The sequence below is a fragment of the Microcaecilia unicolor genome, chromosome 2 (assembly GCF_901765095.1).
Source record: "Microcaecilia unicolor chromosome 2, aMicUni1.1, whole genome shotgun sequence".
NCBI classification, from domain to species: Eukaryota; Metazoa; Chordata; class Amphibia; order Gymnophiona; family Siphonopidae; genus Microcaecilia; species Microcaecilia unicolor.
In genome coordinates, this window is record NC_044032.1 from 462,317,793 (window position 1) to 462,337,868 (window position 20,076).

Consider the following 20,076-nt stretch of genomic DNA (forward strand, 5'->3'; position numbering starts at 1 on the left):
AAAATTCCTCCTGGCCCTCCTGTCCTCCCTTGCAGATTCCAGCTCCTGTAGCACACTAGCCAGCTGCTGTTTGATTCATGTGTGTTCCTGGCACACGCCAGCGACCACTTACCTGAGCAGAACCTGTTCTATAATCTGTTGCCTAACAACATTGACATGCTCTCCCTCCTCTCCTTGTTCCTACTCAGGGTAGCCAAGATCTTCCTCATTGCCTCGTCTTACTCCTCCTCATCCTCCCCTGCTTCTAGACCTGTGTCTCCGATGCCTTCCTCTTCCTCCAGAGGCTGAATGTTGGCTTCTTCTGCCGCTGCTGGACCCTGCTGTTCCGGCCCATGATGCTGGGAGCTTGCTGTGAAAGGCCAGTAGCAGCAGCAACTTCCACCTCTGGGGCAGCCTCCTCACTACAGCACTGCACAGCTGCAGCATCTGCATGAAAGGAGCAAAGGACACATTAGCATGACCAGACCTGTGACAAACAGTGTTGTATGCTTACCAAACAGGGACCATGACTGACCTGTCTGCCCAGCAAAGACAAAAGGAAGCAAGTGGCAAAACACAACGTTTGAGAACACCAGGGAAAACGTATTTTGAACTGCAGTAATTGGGGTGCGTTACCAGGTAAACTTTCACAAAAAGGATCCTCCACAGCATTCCATTTAAGCAGCATGACACGCATGTATACCACTTGATTTCCTAATAGCAAAAGTGGCATTACCCTAATTTGGATAAAACATGTCACTTACTTCCCTTCTCCATTGGAAGACAGAGCTGACTATAACACAGAGTGGGATCCTGTTTCCTGAACACAGCATCTCTATTATATAGCTTACTGGAGCAGGGACGGCCCAAACATTAGGCTACCTGAGGCAGGGGCCTCAGGCGGCACTCTTTAGGAGCAACAACTCGGGGACGACTTCACAGCGTTTTACCTGGTCACTGTGACTTTCCAAACCCAGTAGCAAGCAATTACTCAAGGTGGTGTACAATAAGAATAGATCAAACATGAGCAGGAGGCAATTAGAGCAGTAAAAATATTCGAACAACAATACTAAGTATGGCATGATATACTACTTGCAATGACAACACAATATGTACTAGAACATTATAATGAGGGGTAAGGCAAAGTTGTAACATATAGATGAGTAAGAAAGTAGGAAGAATTAGAAAGTAAGGTGATTGATTTGAAGAAAGTTGCACGTGAGGTCAGAGAGATGGTTAAATATTATCTCAGCTAGGGTAGGAATGGATAAACATGTCCCACTGCAGTATGTGCAGCCCGAGTGAGACTAACAAGTTAGTTACTTCTTCCATTAAAGGCTTGGTTGAAGAGCTAGCATTTAAGGGGTATATTTTACAGTTACTATAGTATCAGTATAAAGCACAACTAATAGGCACAGGAAGCCTCAATTTAGACTTTAATTCCCTTCTGCCCACCCTGGCCTAATCTCTGATTTATAGGCCGTTGAACCAATTAGAAGGCTTCAAATTTAATTAGGGCATCTCTATCAGCCAGTAATTAACTCTTAAAAATACAGTCTACTTAAATCCATAAAGGGGAACCTACTAATAACATTAAAATAATAATAATAATAACTAAATATTAGCATAGCATAGCCTATAACTAGCAATTTTAGGGGACTTCAGTTTACATAGTCCCACTCCATTAATAACTTAATTAAGAAACCACTAATAATAAGATGCAGGCAGCAGTCCAGCAGTGAGATGGGGGCTATCCAGTCTTTTGCACTGAGTATCACGTATTTGATGATCTCGCAGTTGGTGAGAAGTCATATGTGTGTACTTGATGCAAAGAGCTCCTAGCACTCAGGGAACATGTCCGATCTCTGGAGACTAGAATAGCAGACTTGGAGGAGCTGAGGCAGACATAGAGGTTTATAAAGAAGGCTCTCAGGGATATAATAGAGAAGTCTCACATCCAGTCAGTGGCATAGCTATATGGGGCCACAGGGGCCTGGGCCCCCCAAATTTCCTCTGGGCCCTTGATTTTGCTGGCAGGGGTCCCCAACCCCCATCAGCTGAAGCCTTGTCCAGCACCGGTCTCTGGTGCTGCCGCATTGCCTGCCCTGCTTTGTCTTCCCCCCACATCCAGCACGCTCCTTTTAGTGAAACTGAGCATGATCAATTTCACTGAAAGGAGCATGCAGGATGTGAGAAGAAGATAGAGCAGGGCAGGCAATGCAGCGGTGCCAGAGACCGGCGCTGGACAAGGCTTCAGCTGGCGGGAGTTGGGGACCCCTGCCAGCCAAGGTATTTGCTATGGCAGTGGGTGGGGAGTAGCAGGGCGGTGGGAGGGGCAGCAGCTGGGCAGCAGACCAAAATGTGCCCCCCACCTCGGGCTCTGGCCCCCTCCCACCATGAGATCTGGCTACGCCCCTGCATCCAGTATGACAACGCCCCTGCAACCAGTATGACAACCTCTGTGCTGCCATAGAGGAGAAAGGTCTCCTGAAGAGAGAGAATCACTGTGGTGAGGGAAAAGTGAACCTGTAGCCAGGACCTGCCCTCCAGGTGATGCAATATTCTCTCACACTGAGGATATGTCTCCAAGGGCTTCAGCCCAGAAGGAAAGGGTTAGGACAGCCATTGTACTTGGATTCAATCATTAGGCATGTAGATGGCTGGGTGGCTAGTGGACGAGAGGATCGCTTGGTTACTTGCGTGCACCTAGATAAGATTTTAGCCAGTGCTAGGGAGGAGCCTGATGTCTTGGTACATGTGGTTACCAGTGACATAGAAAAATGTGGGAAAGCCAAATCCAGAAACTCCAGGGTAGTATTTACAGATGTGCTCCTCATTCCATGCACAGGAACCAAGAGACAGGCAGAGCTTCAGAATCTCAATGTGTGGTTGAGGCGATGGTGGAGAGAGGAGGGGTTTAGATTTGTTAGGAACTGAGCAAATTTCTGGGGAAGGGGAAGCCTACTCCAGAAAGATGGCTCCACTTTAACTAGGGTGGAAACAGGCTACTGGCAACAACATTTAAAAAGAAGATAGAGCAGTTTTTAAACTAGAAACTGGGGGAAGGCCAACAGTCATTCAAAGTGCATGGTTCTGAACAAAACAGGGAAGATAGGGCATACCAACAGCAAGGTTGCAATAGATACCACAGTAGACCAGATGTCTTCAAATAAAGGGGAGACATATTTTCAAGATTGTCAACTGCTGAGTATGTTGTAAATAGGAACAACAAACATTGCTTGAAATGTTTGTTTGCAAATGCCAGAAGCCTAAGAAATAAGATGGGAGAGTTAGAATATATTGCACTAAATGAAAATATAGATATAATAGACATCTCTGAGACCTGGTAGAAGGAAGATAACCAATGGGACACTGTCCTACCAGACACAAATTATATCACAGGATAGGGTGGATTAAATTGGTAGAGGGGTAACTTTATACTTTAAGGAGGGCCTTGAATCAAATACACTAACAATTCTGCAGGGTGCAAAACACATCTTGGAATCCCTATGGATAGAAATTCCATGTGTAAAAGGTAAAATGATAGCAATACAAGTATATTACCATCCACCTGGCTAGGATGAACAGACAGATGCAAAAATGTTATCAGAAATTAAGGAGGCTAACAAACCAGGGAGCACAATAATAATGAGTGATTTCAAATATGCCAATATTGACTGGGTAAATGAAATGTACCATGAGGGCATGGTAGGGAGGTAAAATTCCTTGATAAAATCAAGGACTGCTTTATGAAGCAGCTGGTTAAAGAACAATGAGAGGGAACAATTCTAGACCTAGTCCTTAGTGGAGCACATGATCTTGTGCAGGAAGTAATGGAGCTGGGGTCATTTGATAACAGTGATCATAATATGATCAGATTTGATATAATCTCTGAAGTAAGTATACACAGGAAATCCAATACATTAGAATTTCACTTTCAAAAAGGAAACTATGATAAAATGAGGAGAATGGTTAAAAAAATTAGAGGAGCAGCTCAAAGGTCAAAAATTTAAATCAGGCGTAGATGCTGTTCAAAAATACCATTTTGGAAGCCCAGACCAGATATATTCCATGTATTTAAAAAGGGGGAAAGAAGGCCAGACGACAGCTAATATGGTTAAAAAGTGAACTGAAGAAAGCTATTAGAGCTAAAAGAAAATCCTTCAGAAAATGGAAGATGGATCTGACTGAAAATAATAGGAAACAGTGTAAGGAATGGCAAGTCAAATGCAAAGCACTGATAAGGAAGACAAAGAAAGACTTTGAAAAGAAGCTTGCGTTAGAGGCAAAATCACATAGTAAACACTTTTTTAGGTATATTAGAAGCAAGAAGCTGGTAAAAGAATCATTTGGGCCACTAGATAACCAAGGGGTAAAAAGGGACACTCAGGAAGGCAAGGCGATAGCAGAGAGATTAAATGAATTTTTTGCTTCAGTTTTCACCGAGGAAGATGTGGAAGAGATACCAGTGCGGAAGACAAAGAGAGACTTTGAAAAGATGATTGCTTTGGAGGCAAAAACACGTAATAAAACCTTTCTTAGGTATATTAGAAGCAAGAAGCTGGTAAAAGAATCAGTTGGACCACTAAATGACCGAAGGGTAAAAAGAGCACTCAGGAAAGGCAAGGTAATAGCAGATAGATTAAATGAATTCTTTGCTTCAGTTTTCACCGAGGAAGACGTGGGAGAGATAGCAGTGCCAGAAATGACATTCAATGTTGATGTTTCAGAAAATGTGAAACAAATTTCTGTAAACCTGGAAGATGTAATAGGGCAATTTGACAAACTGAAGAGTAGCAAATCACCTGGACCAGATGGTATACATCCCAGAGTACTGATAGAACTGAAAAAAATAAACTTCCAGAGCTATTGTTAGCAATATGTAATTTGACTTTAAAATCAAGCGTCGTACCAGAAGATTGGAGGGTGGCCAATGTAATGCCAATTTTTTAAAAGGGTTCCAGAGGTGATCTGGAAAATTATAGACCCGTGAGCCTGGGCAAAATGGTAGCTATTACTATAAAGAACACAATTACAGAACATATACATAAGCATGGATTAATGAGAGAAAGCCAACATGGATTTAGTCAAGAGAAATCTTGCCTCACCAAACTACTACATTTCTTTGAAGGGGTGAATAAACATGTGGGTAAGGGTGAGCCGGTCGATATTGTGTATTTAGATTTTCAAAAGGCATTTGACAAAGTGCCTCATGAAAGACTCCTGAGAAAATTAGAAAGTCATGGGATAGGAGGTAATGTCCTATTCTGGATTAAGTACTGGTTAAAAGATAGAAAACAGAGAGTAGGATTAAATGCTCAGTATTCTCAATGGATAAGGGTAGATAGTGGAGTTCCCTAGGGATCTGTGCTGGAACCGCTGCTTTTTAACATATGTATAAATGGTCTACAGATGGGAATAACTAGTGAGGTAATTAATTTTGCTGATGACACAAAGTTATTCAAAGTTGTTAAATCGCAAGAGGATTAAGAAAAATTGCAAGAGGACCTTATGAGAGTGGGAAACTGGGAAACCAAATGGCAGATGACATTTAATGTGAGCAAGTGCAAAATGATGTATTTGGAAAAGAGGAACCCAAACTATAGCTATGTAGCACAAGGTTCCACATTAGGAGTCACCCCCCCCCCCCCCCCCACCCAAGAACAGGATCTAGGTGTCATCATTGATGATACATTGAAACCCTCTGCTCAGAGTGCAGCGATGGCTAAGAAAACAAATAAAATATTTGAAACTATTAGGAAAAGAATGGAAAACAAAAATGAGAATTTTATAATGCCCTTGTATCACTTCATGGTGCGGCCGCATCTCGAATATTGTGTGCAGTTCAGGTCACCACATCTCAAAAAAGGTATACCAGTATTAAAAAATGATAAAGGGCGATGAAAATGATAAATGGGATGGATGATTTCCCTATGAGGAAAGACTAAAGTGGTTAGGATTTTTCAGCTTGAAGAAGAGATAGCTGAGGGGAGATATGATAGATGTCTATAAAATACTGAGTGGAGTGGAACGGGTAGATGTGAATCGCTTGTTTACTCTTTCCAAAAATACTAGGACTAGGTGGCATGCAAATAAGGTACTAAGTAGTAAATTTAAAACAAACCAGCAAAAATATTTCTTCACTCAACGTGTAATTAAACTCTAGAATTTATTGCCAGAAAATGTGGTAAAAGTAGTTAGCTTAGCAGGGTTTATAAAACATTTGGATAATTTCCTAAGTCATTATTAAGATATATTTGGGAATAGCCACTGCTTATTTCTAGGATACTGTAAAAAGGATTAGGCGTTCTACTTATTAAGTTATCAAAACTCAACAACCAAAAACGAAAAGTAGAAAATAGATAAGTGTGTGTCACATAGTATGATATAACTTAAATTTTTGGGGATGTCTCATAGATAATAGTTTGGCTGTATGTTATGACAAAATATTTTTGTCTGGCAGCCGTAGCTGTTTTTAATCATTGACTACCCCCTCCATCCAAAATATGGTAAATTGTAATAAAGATGAATATCATGTAAAAAGTACTTAGAGCACACACTTATAATGGTAGGAAGAAAACTATTTGTACAACCACCAATCAATCAACAAAATAACTTATCTTGTGTATTTTGTGAATATAATAAGGAGCAACCAGGAACATTCGTTATCCCGACAGGACCTGTTTCGCCAAATTGCTTTGTCAAGGGATAATCCTGCAAAGCCATCAATATATAACAAAGAATTAATTAAACAGATTACACCAAGAATGTTAATACATGTGTCATCTCTAAATGAAATCCTCCTAGAAAACTAAGCTCAAGACTTACGGTTCCAGCTTCCTGGTATATCTTATGCTCACTCTATCTTAATGCAAAGATGGCGGCGGCGTTCTTTTCTATATAAAGAGTCAGCACCGGAACTGCTGAGTGCTTGTGAGTTAACTATTGAAACAGATAGTTTCTGCCACAAGAATCACATCCATAAATTACTTAATTACACTACCTGTCAGACGACTCACATCGTATATAGCATTCGGTGCCCTTGCGATAAAATCTATATAGGTAAATCCAGCAGGTCGCTTAATGTCCGCATGACTGAACATAGATCTAGAATCATGGCAAGAAATATAGGTGCTCCATTAGTGCAACATTGCATGGACAAAGGTCACACAGTAGACATGCTCAGATGTCAAGTTATAGAACATGTAACTACACATTCGAGGGGAGGCGATCGCAACAGGAAATTGTCACAGCGTGAATCTTATTGGATTTTTAATCTAGATACGATCGAACCAGGAGGTTTAAATACATATATGCATTGGGGTTGCTTTCTATAAGGTTGCAGCGTATCACGTTTAGCCGATTCACAGATGACGTTTACGGCATTAATGACGCACGGGAAGCACTCAGCAGTTCCGGTGCTGACTCTTTATATAGAAAAGAACGCCGCCGCCATCTTTGCATTAAGATAGAGTGAGCATAAGATATACCAGGAAGCTGGAACCGTAAGTCTTGAGCTTAGTTTTCTAGGAGGATTTCATTTAGAGATGACACATGTATTAACATTCTTGGTGTAATCTGTTTAATTAATTCTTTGTTATATATTGATGGCTTTGCAGGATTATCCCTTGACAAAGCAATTTGGCGAAACAGGTCCTGTCGGGATAACGAAGGTTCCTGGTTGCTCCTTATTATATTCACAAAATACACAAGATAAGTTATTTTGTTGATTGATTGGTGGTTGTACAAATAGTTTTCTTCCTACCATTATAAGTGTGTGCTCTAAGTACTTTTTACATGATATTCATCTTTATTACAATTTACCATATTTTGGATGGAGGGGGTAGTCAATGATTAAAAACTGCTACGGCTGCCAGACAAAAATATTTTGTCATAACATACAGCCAAACTATTATCTATGAGACATCCCCAAAAATTTAAGTTATATCATACTATGTGACACACACTTATCTATTTTCTATTTCTAGGATAAGCATCATAAAATCTGTTTTACTATTCTGGAATCTTGCCAGGTACTTGCGACCTGGATTGGCCACTGTTAGTAACAGGATACTGGGATAATGGACATTTGGTCTGTCCCAGTATGGCAACACTTATGTTTCTATGTTCTAATCAGCATGAGTTAACTGGGTAGGAGCAGTAGTAGGAGTGGTGTATGGGCAGAGCTGGTATCCAGAAAATGGATATATTCAAACTGCTACCTGGATAGCTACCCGGATAAAGTGAGGCCAGAAAAATTGCTACCCTAGCTTTCCAAACAGTGGTTTGGGCAGTGTGGCTATTCAGACAGCTGTGACACTCACAGTTCTGCACAGATATCCAGTGCCAGAGACAATGTGGATACCATTACTGAACACCTGTGTTTTATTTCGCTGTGAAACTGGAGTTTAAACCAACTTTGACTTTGGCAGTTGTAAGGGACCAATTTACAAAATGATTACTGCAACTCCGATACCAACCACATCAATCTTTTAAAATTTCTGTCACTCATATATATATTTATCCATTTGTCATGCTGTGGTGAGCTCAACGAATAAATGATATCTGTGTTTCGGGATGCAGGGTTAAGGGCAGGCTGGGGCCTGGCCATAAAGGCATCCAGAATGATGAAATTCAGCTCCTCTCCGGAAAAAAAATTATCCAGTTAAGTTAGGCTACCAGATTATCAGGGTTAGATAGGTATTGGCTCCAGGCACTGCATAAATGTATATTCAATGTCTAGAATTAAGTGAATAGTGTTACTGAATATATATGAATAAAGCACCACCTCCAGCACTTTATCCGGCTGCTGGCACTGCTGCAAAACAAGTCCTAAAAAATTTGGCTCAGATATCAGTTCCCAAAGCACTGAATGTTAAGGGCCTTGGATCTGAAACATTAGTGCATTAACAGGAGCACAAAAATGATAGAGGCAGGTGGCACCTTATAGACTAAACAAGGTATTGAGGCATTGTTGTTTGCTCCAGAGGAACCTAGCAGCCCTACTGAAAATGTTCAACAAGCATGCAATCCATCTATCAGCTTCAAGTCTCACTTTGGAAATAAAATATGTCATACCCACAATTTGGAGGTATATATATGTATTTATTGTATTTATTATTTATTCATGCTTGTGTCCCACAATTATCCAAAAACAAATTTTGGTTCAATGTGACTTACATTTAACGGTTGTTAGAGATTACATTGATTCAATTACATTTACAAGGTTGTATGGTTCACTGGTTGGCAAGATAACTATTAGAGTATATGGAATAGTCATTGGGTTTCTTCAGAAGATATGTCTAGTTCATTTCTTAAATGAAAAGAAGCTTTACAGTTAGAGGTTGTGTTGTGTATTGTTGTTCCAGAATGATTAGTGCATATTTTACTCACAGAATTTCCTGAAGAGGTAGGTCTTTAGGTCTTTTCTGAACTGGAGGTAGTTCATGATGCTTCTTATGACTATGGGAATTGAGTTCCAGGTGGACTTGTATAGTGTGCTGCGGTGACTAAGAAAGTACACAGAATGTTGAGTATTATTAGGAAAGGGATGGAAAACAAACACGAAGATGTTATAATGCCATTGTATCGCTCCATGGTGCAACCACACCTAGAATATCGTGTCCAATTCTGGTCGCCGCATCTCAAAAAAGATATAAAGGAATTAGAGAAGGTATAGAGAAGGGCGACGAAAATGATAAAGGGAATGGAACGACTTCCCTATGAGGAAAGGCTGAGAAGGTTAGGGCTCGTCAGCTTGGAGAAAAGGCGGCTGAGGGGTGATATGATAGAAGTCTACAAGATAATGAACGGAATAGAGCGGACAGATGTGAAGTGTTTGTTTACACCTTCAAACAGCAACAAAACCAGGGGACACAAGATGAAACTAGAAAATGGTAGATTTAAAACAAATAGGAGAAAGTTTTTCTTTACTTAGCGTGTTGTTAGACTCTGGAACTCGTTGCCGGAAAATGTAGTGACAGCAGCTGGCCTTACGAAATTTAAAGGGGGTTTGGACAGATTCCTGAGGGAAAAGTCCATTGAACATTATTAAGAATTAAGTTGTTTTTTGGGGGGTGGGGGTTTGCCGGGTTCTTGAAACCTGGATTGGCTACTGTAGGAGACAGGATGCTGGGCTTGAAGGACCCTTGGTCTTTTCCCAGTATGGCGGTGCTTATGTACTTATGTACATTTTTGCAGTTGGGCAGGTAAAGTAGTAGGCAACCTCTGGTTCCTGGGTTTGCATTTCTTGGTGATAGTTTGATCATGTCTAACTTGTGTTTTAAGGCCAAACTAGGGTAGCACAGCTATTCATAAAGAAAAATGATCACCCATGACACTCTGCTTTTCCTCATTATGGACTAGATTCTATATATGGCGCCTCAAAAATCTGTGTGGAAAAAAATATGCATAGGCGTATTCTCTAAAGTATGCTTACATTTTACAGAATTGGCTTAAATTTCCACGTGGTACAGAGAATTACACTGAGCGTCTTTCCATGTGACCAAATTTGGTCACGTCTATTAAGGTCATTTTTACTAGGCATAAATCTCAATGCCTAAATTAGGCGCAGAGCAGGTGTATTCTATAATAATGCGCATGGATTATAGAAATGCCCACACCCTGTCCATGGAGACATCACCTTTTCAACTATATGACTTAGAATTTAGGTGCACCACATTGCAGAATATGCTTAGCGAGCTGTGCTTATAAATCTCAATTAATACCAATTAGTGTTGATAATTTCTTGTTAACATCCAATTAACAGTGCTGATCAGCTAGTTAAACAACTCAGTTGCGGTCATTGTTATAGAATACACTTTATGCAGAAATGTTAAAGGAAATTAGGGACGCAAACAAACTGGGCAACACAATAATAATGGGTGATTTCAATAACCCCGATATTGACTGGGTAAATGTAACATCAGGGCATGCTAGGGAGGTAAAATTCCTTGACGAAATCAAGAACTGCTTTATGGAGCACCTGGTACAGGAGCCGACAAGAGAAGGAAAAATTCAAGACCTAGTCCTCAGTGGAGTGCATGATCTGGTGTGGGAGGTAATGGTGCTGGGGCCGCTTGATAACAGTGATCATAATATGGTCGGATTTGATATTAGCTTTGAAGTAAGTGTACATAGGAAATCAAATACATTAGCGTTTAATTTTTAAAAAGGAGACTATGATAAAATGAGAAGAATGGTGAAAAAAAAACTTAAAGGAGCGGCTGCGAGGGTAAAAAATTTACATCAGGTGTGGATGCTGTTCAAAAACACCATCCTGGAAGCCAGGCCAAATATATTCCGCATATTAAAAAAGGAGGATGGAAGACCAAACGACAGCCGGCATGGTTAAAAAGTGAGGTGAAGGAAGCTATTAGAGCTAAAAGAAAATCCTTCAGAAAATGGAAGAAAGAACCGACTGAAAATAATAAGAAACAGCATAAGGAATGTCAAGTCAAATGCAAAGCGCTGATACGGAAGGCTAAGAGGGACTTCAAAAAAAAAGATTGCATTGGAGGCAAAAACATATAGTAAAATTTTTTTAGGTACAGTATATTAAAAGCAGGAAGCCTGCAAAATGATCGGTTGGACTGCTAGATGACCGAGGAATAAAAGGGGCAAACAGGGAAGACAAAGCCGTAGTGGAGAGATTAAATGAATTCTTTGCTTCGGTCTTCACCAAGGAAGATTTGGGTGAGATACCAGTGCCAGAAATGGTGTTCAAAGCTGACAAGTCAGAGAAACTGAATGAATTCTCTATAAACCTGGAGGATATAATGGAGCAGTTCTACAAATTGAAGAGCAGCAAATCTCCTGGACTGGATGGTATTCATCCCAGAGTACTGATAGAACTGAAAAATGAACTTGCGGAGCTATTGTTAGTAATATGAAATGTATCCTTAAAATCGAGTGTGGTACCAGAAGATTGGAGGGTGGCCAATGTAACGCCGATTTTTAAAAAAGGTCCAGAGGAGATCTGGGAAATTATAGACCGGTGAGTCTGATGTCAGTGCCAGGCAAAATGGTAGAGACTATTATAAAGAACAAAATTACAGAACATATTCAAAAGCATGGATTAATGAGATAAAGTCTACATGGATTTAGGGAAGGGAAATCTTGCCTCACCAATCTACTACATTTCTTTGACAGGGTGAACAAACATGTGGATAAAGGTGAGCCGGTTGATATTGTGTATCTGAATTTTCAGAAGGCGTTTGACAAAGTACCTCATGAAAGACTCCAGAGGAAATTGGAGAGTCATGGGATAGGAGGTAGTATTGTGGGGGGGGGGGGGGGGGGGCAGTGCTCTCATCAGGTTGGCTTAAAAGAAGCCGGCCAGCCCTTGAGCCCATTCCTGTGAGCTGATTGGAGGAGAGGTTGCTGGGGGCGGGGTGTTTGGGAGGGAATAAAGCCTGTACTTCCTCTGAGGCTCAGGGCATTTCCTGATCCTCCAAGGCAGCTTTGCCCACCCTTCCTCCCTTACTTTTGATTTGATGGGGCAAGGCTTCATTGTTGTAGTTTCTTGTCTTTAGGTAGAGTGTAATGGGGTTGCCGCAGCGGCAAAAACCCGAGCTACAGGAGCAATGGCTCATGGTGATGAGCCAGATCATTAAAGGCAGGTCGGGTGACCCGGAATAAATGTGTGGAGGTCCACACAGGCCAGGGCTCTTGCTGTTAGGGCGGAGCTGTGAAGAGGAAGAGTTGCAGCGACAGCAAGAAGCGGAAGTTGCTGCGTTACTATCATGGCGAACTGTGGTGGGGGGCAGCTGTTGATGTTATGCTTTTTGACAACTGTAGCTTGGGGGGAATCATCATTTTCTAATGTTAATTGAAAGTTAAAGTTACTAATAAATCATGCTGCAGTCTATGGTTATCCCATAATTGTGTGCACCTAAGTTATTGATTGATGAGGAATGGTGAAAACATGAAGTAACTTGGAGGGGGGTAGGGGCATGCCTGGTAGAATGGGTCCCAGCTCCAAGTGTTATACCTGCAGAGCTGCCAAGGGGGTCCCAATTTTTGAGGGGGAGATTTTAGTACACTTACCCAACCCTGCCCCACTTTGCCTTGGCTCCACCTACTCTGCATGGCTCTGCCCCTTGCACACCTCAAACCCACGGCCATTTCAGAAAATATTTTATTTAATATCCTAATACCCTTTTCAATTAGCTTTCAGAGGTCAAAACCTCCTGCCTCAGGTCAGTATAATGCTGTTATGGTATCCTCTTCTGACCTGTGGAAGGAAGTGTTAGTCTCTGAAAGATAATAAAAAATGTTTTAAAATCAGTGAAGGTATCAACTTATTTTCTATTTTGTGTTTTATTTGCATTTATTAAACTTTATTAACACAGCTACATTACTTTATCCTAAATTTAAAATAAATTATTTTCTTTACCTTTGTTGTCTGGCCATTTACTTTTTCTAATTGTGTTGCTCCCAGTTTCTTGATTCTTCTTTCCTTCGTCTTAACTTTCTTGCCACGGTTTCCTGTCCATTTGTCAATTTTCTCTCCGTTTTCTTCAATATTTTTATGCCTCTCTCTCTGTCCATATTTAATTCATTCTTACTATCCATTCTTTAATTTCCTTCTTTTTACTTCATCCACCTATGGCTTTTCATCTTTTCCTCACTCTTGTTCTCCCCATGCCCTTTCCTCTTATTCTCCAGTCTTTCACTACTATGTCCTCTCCCCATTTCCATCCAGCAGCTCCCCTCTTTCTCTCCCCATCCTTCCAGTGTCTCCCCTCTTTCTTTCTGCATCTTTCCATCCAGCATCTTCCCTCTTTCTCTCCCCATCCTTCCACCCATCTACCCTCTCTCCTGATCCTTCCATCTAGTGTCTTTCTCTCCCCATCCTTCTATCCAGTGTCGCTCTGTCTCTCTACCCTTTTCTGTTCAGTGTCCCCTCCCTCTCTCCACATCCTTCCAGTCTCTCCCCTTTCTCTCTGCATCCTTTCATCCATCTCCCCTCTTTCTCTCCCTATCCTAACATCCAGCTTCTTTCTCTCCCCATCCTTCCATCTGTTTTCCCTCTTTCTTCCCCATCCGTCCATCCATTTTCCCTCTTTCTCGTTCCATCCTTCCATCCATTTTCCCTCTTTCTCTCCTTATCCTTCTATCCCTCTACCCCTCTCCTGATCCTTCCATCCAACATCTACCCCCTCTCCTGAGCCTTCCATCCAGTGTCTCTCTCTCTCTATCCCCTTAGTTTCATCCAGTGTGTCTCTCTCTCTACCCTTTTCCAATCATCATGCCCCCTGTCTCCCATCCTTCAATCTCTCCTGTTTCTCTCCCTACCCTTCCTTCCAGTGTCTTCTCTCTTTCTGCTCTTAGCCAGGATCCCCCCTTTCTCCCCATCCTTATCTTCAGCAGTTTCTCTCTTTCTCCAGCCCTTCTCCATGTCCCCTCCTTCTCTCCACATCTTCCCACTCTCTCCATTCTACCTCCTGCCTCCCGCTCCCCCTTCCACCCGATACTCATTTCCTGGCCACTGCTACTTCTCCTGTTGAGCAGCAGCAGCCGCGAAAAAAGAAAAAAAGCTAACAAAATTTTTTTAAAAAGCAAGCGCGGGGCCGTAGCAGCCTTCAGGCTCGGGCTGTCGGATCTGCAGCCGCTCCTTTCTCCTCTCACTGTCCCCAGAGCGGAGCAGGAAGTTGATGTCAACCTCCTGCTCCTCCAGGGGCAGAGAGAGGAGCAGTTGCAGAGCCGACAGCCCATGCCTGGAGGCTGCTGCGGCCCCGCGCTTGGTTTTTTGTTTTTTTGTTTTTTTGGTAGTGGCCACTGCTGCTGGAGAAGTAGCAGTGGCCAGGAAATGAATACCAGTTGGAACTTAAGGGGGAGCTGCCAACGGTATCTCAGTGGTAGACTTTCCTGCTTTTGCAGGACTGTGGGAGATGGCCCGCCAAAGTGGGAATCTCCTGCTGAATGCAGGATTGGCAGGTCTGTACCTGCTAGTTATGTATGTGTTACATATCAGTTTATTACTTTAATATGTTTGTCCTATATAGTTGCATCAGTATGTAAGATAATAAATGTGGATGTGTTCCTGCTCCAGGTGGTCTTCTAGGGCTGACAAATTACAATCAGTTTTATTGCAGTGCAAACGACTTACTTGATTTGCATTTATTCGGGGTGCTCTGGGAGGTGAAGGGGGGGGAGGGATGCAGGATGGTCAATAGATCCCTCTCGTTTATTGACAAAGGAACTAAACTGTCACTGTCTAACATGAATCTCGTCCTGGCTTATATTTTGCACTAGAAAAGCATGGGGTGTCCCCAGGAACCCGTTCCAGGAAAAAAAAAAAAAAAAGACTCCTACACCAAATAAATCACTGATCGGCAACTAATTGATGGACGAGCAAATACTGTTCGTGAAATGGAACAGTGCCTTCATCCTAGCACAGCTCATCTCTGATACGGGGCTTTTGCACTCTCTTTCCTGGCTTTGCTCTGTAACAATCACAGTGTTGATGTGTGTGTGTGTGTGTGTGTGTGTGTGTGTGTGTGTGTGTGTGTGTGTGTGTGTGTGTGTGTGTGTGTGTGTGTGTGTGTGTGTGTGTGTTGGAAGAAGTCCTGCTAGGTGGCGTTGGTGGGCGGGTGGTAATCGAGGGTTGGGGGGAGGGTGAGGGGCATTTATATCTGCGCGTTTGCCTTTAAGAATTGCTGCTGTACTGGGGGGGGGGGGGGGGGAGGGTGGAGGAACGGAGAAGCAGTAGCGATCTCAGACAGAGCTGGGGAGCCAGGACACTGTCAGGACGTGCAGGAAATACATCTCACATACAGGCTACACAGCAAAGCACCCATCAAATCTGACCAAACCACAAGGGGAAAGCACTACACATAGGCATCATTTACTGAATGGCATCGGATTTCAACTTCTGACGACCTCCCAGGTCCCGGAGAGCAGTCCAAGCCTACACTTTGGATTGTACTTGACAAAAAGTTTGCAAAGAAACAGGGAGCAGTTTTTATTGTTATTATTATTTTGGTGTTTAGATTTGAAGAAGCTGAAGCTATGGTCCAGTTGTCTGCTTCTGGCTGGAGCGTAGGGCTGCATATTTGGAAGCGAGAGGGATGCTTGTGAGAGAGGAAAGGGGCTTGTGGCTTACAGCACCCAGGCATCAGGGCAAGAGGACAGTCCCACTTCAGAGCCTTGTCAAAGACTGAGAATTACAAGAGCAAACACAGTAGGATTTATCCAGAAGGGGCAGGATGAGGGGTTTTTTATTCAATTTCCTGCTGGTCGTTTTAGGTAAGTTTGCAGTTTCTTCTATAAGTGATTCTAGTCATTTTTCAGAATGAATCATTGATATGCTGAGCTCATCGGTAGTGTTTTAATTAGCTGTCCATCCTAAAGAGCTAAGGCTCTCTGGGGAACAGGAGGCGAGGGGGAGATTGAGGTGAAGACTTTTTAAACATTTAAACACATAAGTTATATTATTGAAAGTTATATAAGGTGCCTTTTACATAGATGCTTTTGTTCCCATTGTTTGATTTATAGTGCGGTCGAAAATGTTACACATTTTTTTCAGTATTAGATACAGAGGTGCAATATTCCCCCCCCCCCACCCCCTTTAGGAAATATCACTTTCTTTATCAGGAGGAAACTTTTCAGATATCATTTCTTGATCCTCTAGGACCGGATTGCAGCTATTAGTATGTCATTGCTTTTAAACCAATGCAGATATCACAGATAAAACAAAGGCTTGCCTGATATTTAAACACCTCAGTTAAGTAACTCTTCACCATAAACAGGAGCCAGTAAATCAAGTTCCAGCGCTTGAGTTAATTTCCAGAGGTGATTTAACCTTCACATTTCTCCCTCCTTTTCCCTTTAATTTCTAAAGTTATGGCCCTAATTTCTAGATATATAAACGTAGCCACACAAATCCTAGTACCACCCCCCCCCCCCCCCCGCACACACACACACTCCCCATCCCCTTCATGAGAATACGTGAAATCAGCCACCTCACAGTCTATCAGAAAGTTACTGGGTTTTGTGTATTTGTGAATATTAGGATGGAAAACACCGTTGTGTAGACATGGCATGAATATAGCAAAACGTAATTAAAAAAAAAACGTGCAAATAACGGCAACTAAGTTCACAGGTATGATTGATTATTAGGTAGCTCATGAGCTGTGTGGGTATGATATCATCCACTAGAATGTGGGTTACTTTGCCGAGAGAGACTGTGAGATGAACACAGCACGTGTACATCAAAGAGCAGCCATTGAGCAGCCAAAGAGGTGATTGTGCACTGCTGTTTAGCAGGAAAGTTATGGGGAGAAGAGCAGAGCGGAGGAGATTCATAAACTGCAGCGCTTGTCTATACTGAACCATAAGTTCATTTTGAAAGCCGGTTGTGCTGTGGAAAAGGAGACCACACTGTTGTTTTTCAAGCACTATAAAAATGGAATGTGCAAAGACTCAAAATGATCACCCTGATGGTTACCTGGAGCTTGACAGAAACTCTTGCAGCCCTGCAAGTAAGCAGCTTGAACTACTGTTTTAAAGGATAGATAGAACTCTTCCTCCACCCCTCCATCGCCTTAAATACATTTTTTTTCTTTTGGGGTTAGGAGTCCATACAGATTAGTTTTATTCCAGTATCAAGTGGATACAAATGAAACTGTTGCGGAATAAATCTCAAGTGCTACTGTCAAAAAGGAGCAACCTGCTCCCCGTGGTCTTCTAGAGCTGACAAACTACAATCAGTTTTATTGCAATGCAAACGACTTAACTTGATTTGCATTTATTAGAGGTGCTCTGGGAGGTGAAGGGGGGGGGAGGGATGCAGTACGGTCAATAGATCCCTCTCCTTTATTAGCAAAGGACTAAACTGTCACTGTCTAACATGAATCTTGTCCTGGCTTATATTTTGCACTACAAAAGCATGGGGTGTCCCCACGAACCTGTTCCAGGAAAGAAAAAAAGACTCCTACACCAAATAAATCACTGATCGGCAACTAATTGATGGACGGGCGAATATTGTTCCTGAAATGGAACAGTGCCTTCATCCTAGCACAGCTCATCTCTGATACGGGGCTTTTGCACTCTCTTTCCTGGCTTTGCTCTGTAACAATCACTGTGTTGATGTGTGTGTGTTGGAAGAAGTCCTGCTAGGTGGCGTTGGTGGGCGGGTGGTAATCGAGGGTTGGGGGAGTGAGGGGCATTTATTTCAGCGTCTTTGCCTTTAAGAATTGCTGCTGCACCCTCCGGGCAACAAGGAGGGGGAGGAACGGAGAAGCAGTAGCGATTTCAGACAGAGCTGGGGAGCCAGGACACTGTCAGGACGTGCAGGAGATACATCTCACATACAGGCTACACAACAAAGCACCCATCAAAAAATCTGACCAAAACCACAAGGGGAAAGCCACACACACAGGCATGATTTACTGGATGGCATCGGATTTCAGCTTCTGACAACCTCCAAGGTCCCGGAGAGCAGTCCAAGCCTACACTTTGGATTGTACTTGACAAAAAGTTTGCAAAGAAACACAGAGCAGTTTTTTATTGTTATTATTATTTTGGTGTTTAGATTTGAAGAAGCTGAAGCTATGGTCCAGTTGTCTGCTTCTGGCTGGAGCGTAGGGCTGCATATTTGGAAGCGAGAGGGATGCTTGTGAGAGAGGAAAGGGGCTTGTGGCTTACAGCACCCAGGCATCAGGGCAAGAGGACAGTCCCACTTCAGAGCCTTGTCAAAGACTGAGAATTACAGCAGGATTTATCCAGAAGGGGCAGGATGAGGGGGGTTTTATTCTATTTCCTGCTGGTCATTTTAGGTAAGTTTGCAGTTTCTTCTTTAAGTGATTCTAGTCATTTTTCAGAATGAATCGTTTGATATGCTGGGCTCATCTGTAGTGTTTTAATTAGCTGTCCATCCTAAAGAGCTGAGGCTCCCCGGGGAACAGAAGGCGGGGGGGGGGGGGGGGGGGGTTGAGGTGAGGATTTTTTAAACATTTACACACACACACGGTATATTATTGAAAGTTATATAAGGTACCTTTTACATTGATGCTTTTGTTCCCATTGTTTGATTTATAATGCTGTCGAAAATGTTACACATTTTTTTCAATATTACAGAGGTGGAATATTATTTTTTTTTCCGTTAGGAAACATCACTTTCTTTATCTGGAGGAAACTTTTCAGATATCATTTCTTGATCCTCTAGGACCTGATTGCAGCTATTAGTATGTCATTGCTTTTAAACCAAAGCAGATATCACAGATAAAAACAAAGGCTTGCCTGATATTTAAACATCTCAGTTAAGTAACTCTTCACCATAAACAGGAGCCAGTAAATCAAGTTCCAGCGCTTGAGTTAATTCCCAGAGGTGATTCAGAGCTTTCACAGTACAAAGTGATGTTTTCAAATATCCCCAAGAAAAAAAAAAAAAAAGAAAGACGATCAAAACCTTCACGTCTCCCTCCTTTTCCCTTTAATTTCTAAAGTTATGGCCCTAATTTCTAGATATATATAAACGTAGCCACACAAATCCTAGTACACCCCACACACACTCCCTATCCCCTTCATGAGAATACGTGAAATCAGCCACCTCACGTTCTATCAGAAAGTTACTGGGTTTTGTGTATTTGTGAATATTAGGATGGAAAACACCGTTGTGTAGACATGGCATGAATATAGCAAAACGTAATTTAAAAAAAATCGTGCAAATAACGGCAACTAAGTTCACAGGTATGATTGATTATTAGGTAGCTCATGAGCTGTGTGGGTATGATATCATCCACTAGAATGTGGGTTACTTTGCCGAGAGAGACTGTGAGATGAACACAGCACGTGTACATCAAAGAGCAGCCATTGAGCAGCCAAAGAGGCGATTGTGCACTGCTGTTTAGCAGGAAAGTTATGGGGAGAAGAGCAGAGCAGAGGAGAATCATAAACTGCAGCGCTTGTCTATACTGAACCATAAGTGCAGTGGAAAAGGAGGCCGCACTGTTGTTTTTCAAGCACTATAAAAATGGAATGTGGAAAATCTCAGTACTATCGCAAACCTTATTAGCTATTTGCCTAGAACCTGATCAGCAATTAATAATGGGAGATTTTGAGGTGGGTTTTTGTAGAACAAGGAATAGGTGA

At 42.1% G+C, this 20,076-nt stretch overlaps 1 protein-coding gene across 2 annotated transcripts in view; it reads left to right on the forward strand.

Moving 5' to 3' along the window:
* The first annotated feature begins 15,693 nt into the window (after positions 1-15,693).
* GFRA4 (GDNF family receptor alpha 4) overlaps positions 15,694-20,076 on the forward strand; it is a 434,625-nt gene continuing 430,242 nt past the window's right edge. The window contains exon 1 of one of the 2 annotated variants that reach the window (XM_030190988.1): positions 15,694-16,230. In XM_030190988.1, coding sequence (XP_030046848.1) covers positions 16,191-16,230 — 40 coding nt within the window. In that variant the 5' untranslated portion in view covers positions 15,694-16,190. Of the gene's footprint in view, positions 16,231-18,215; positions 18,762-20,076 lie in introns of those variants that run through there. The other variant, XM_030190989.1, reaches the window with a different exon arrangement.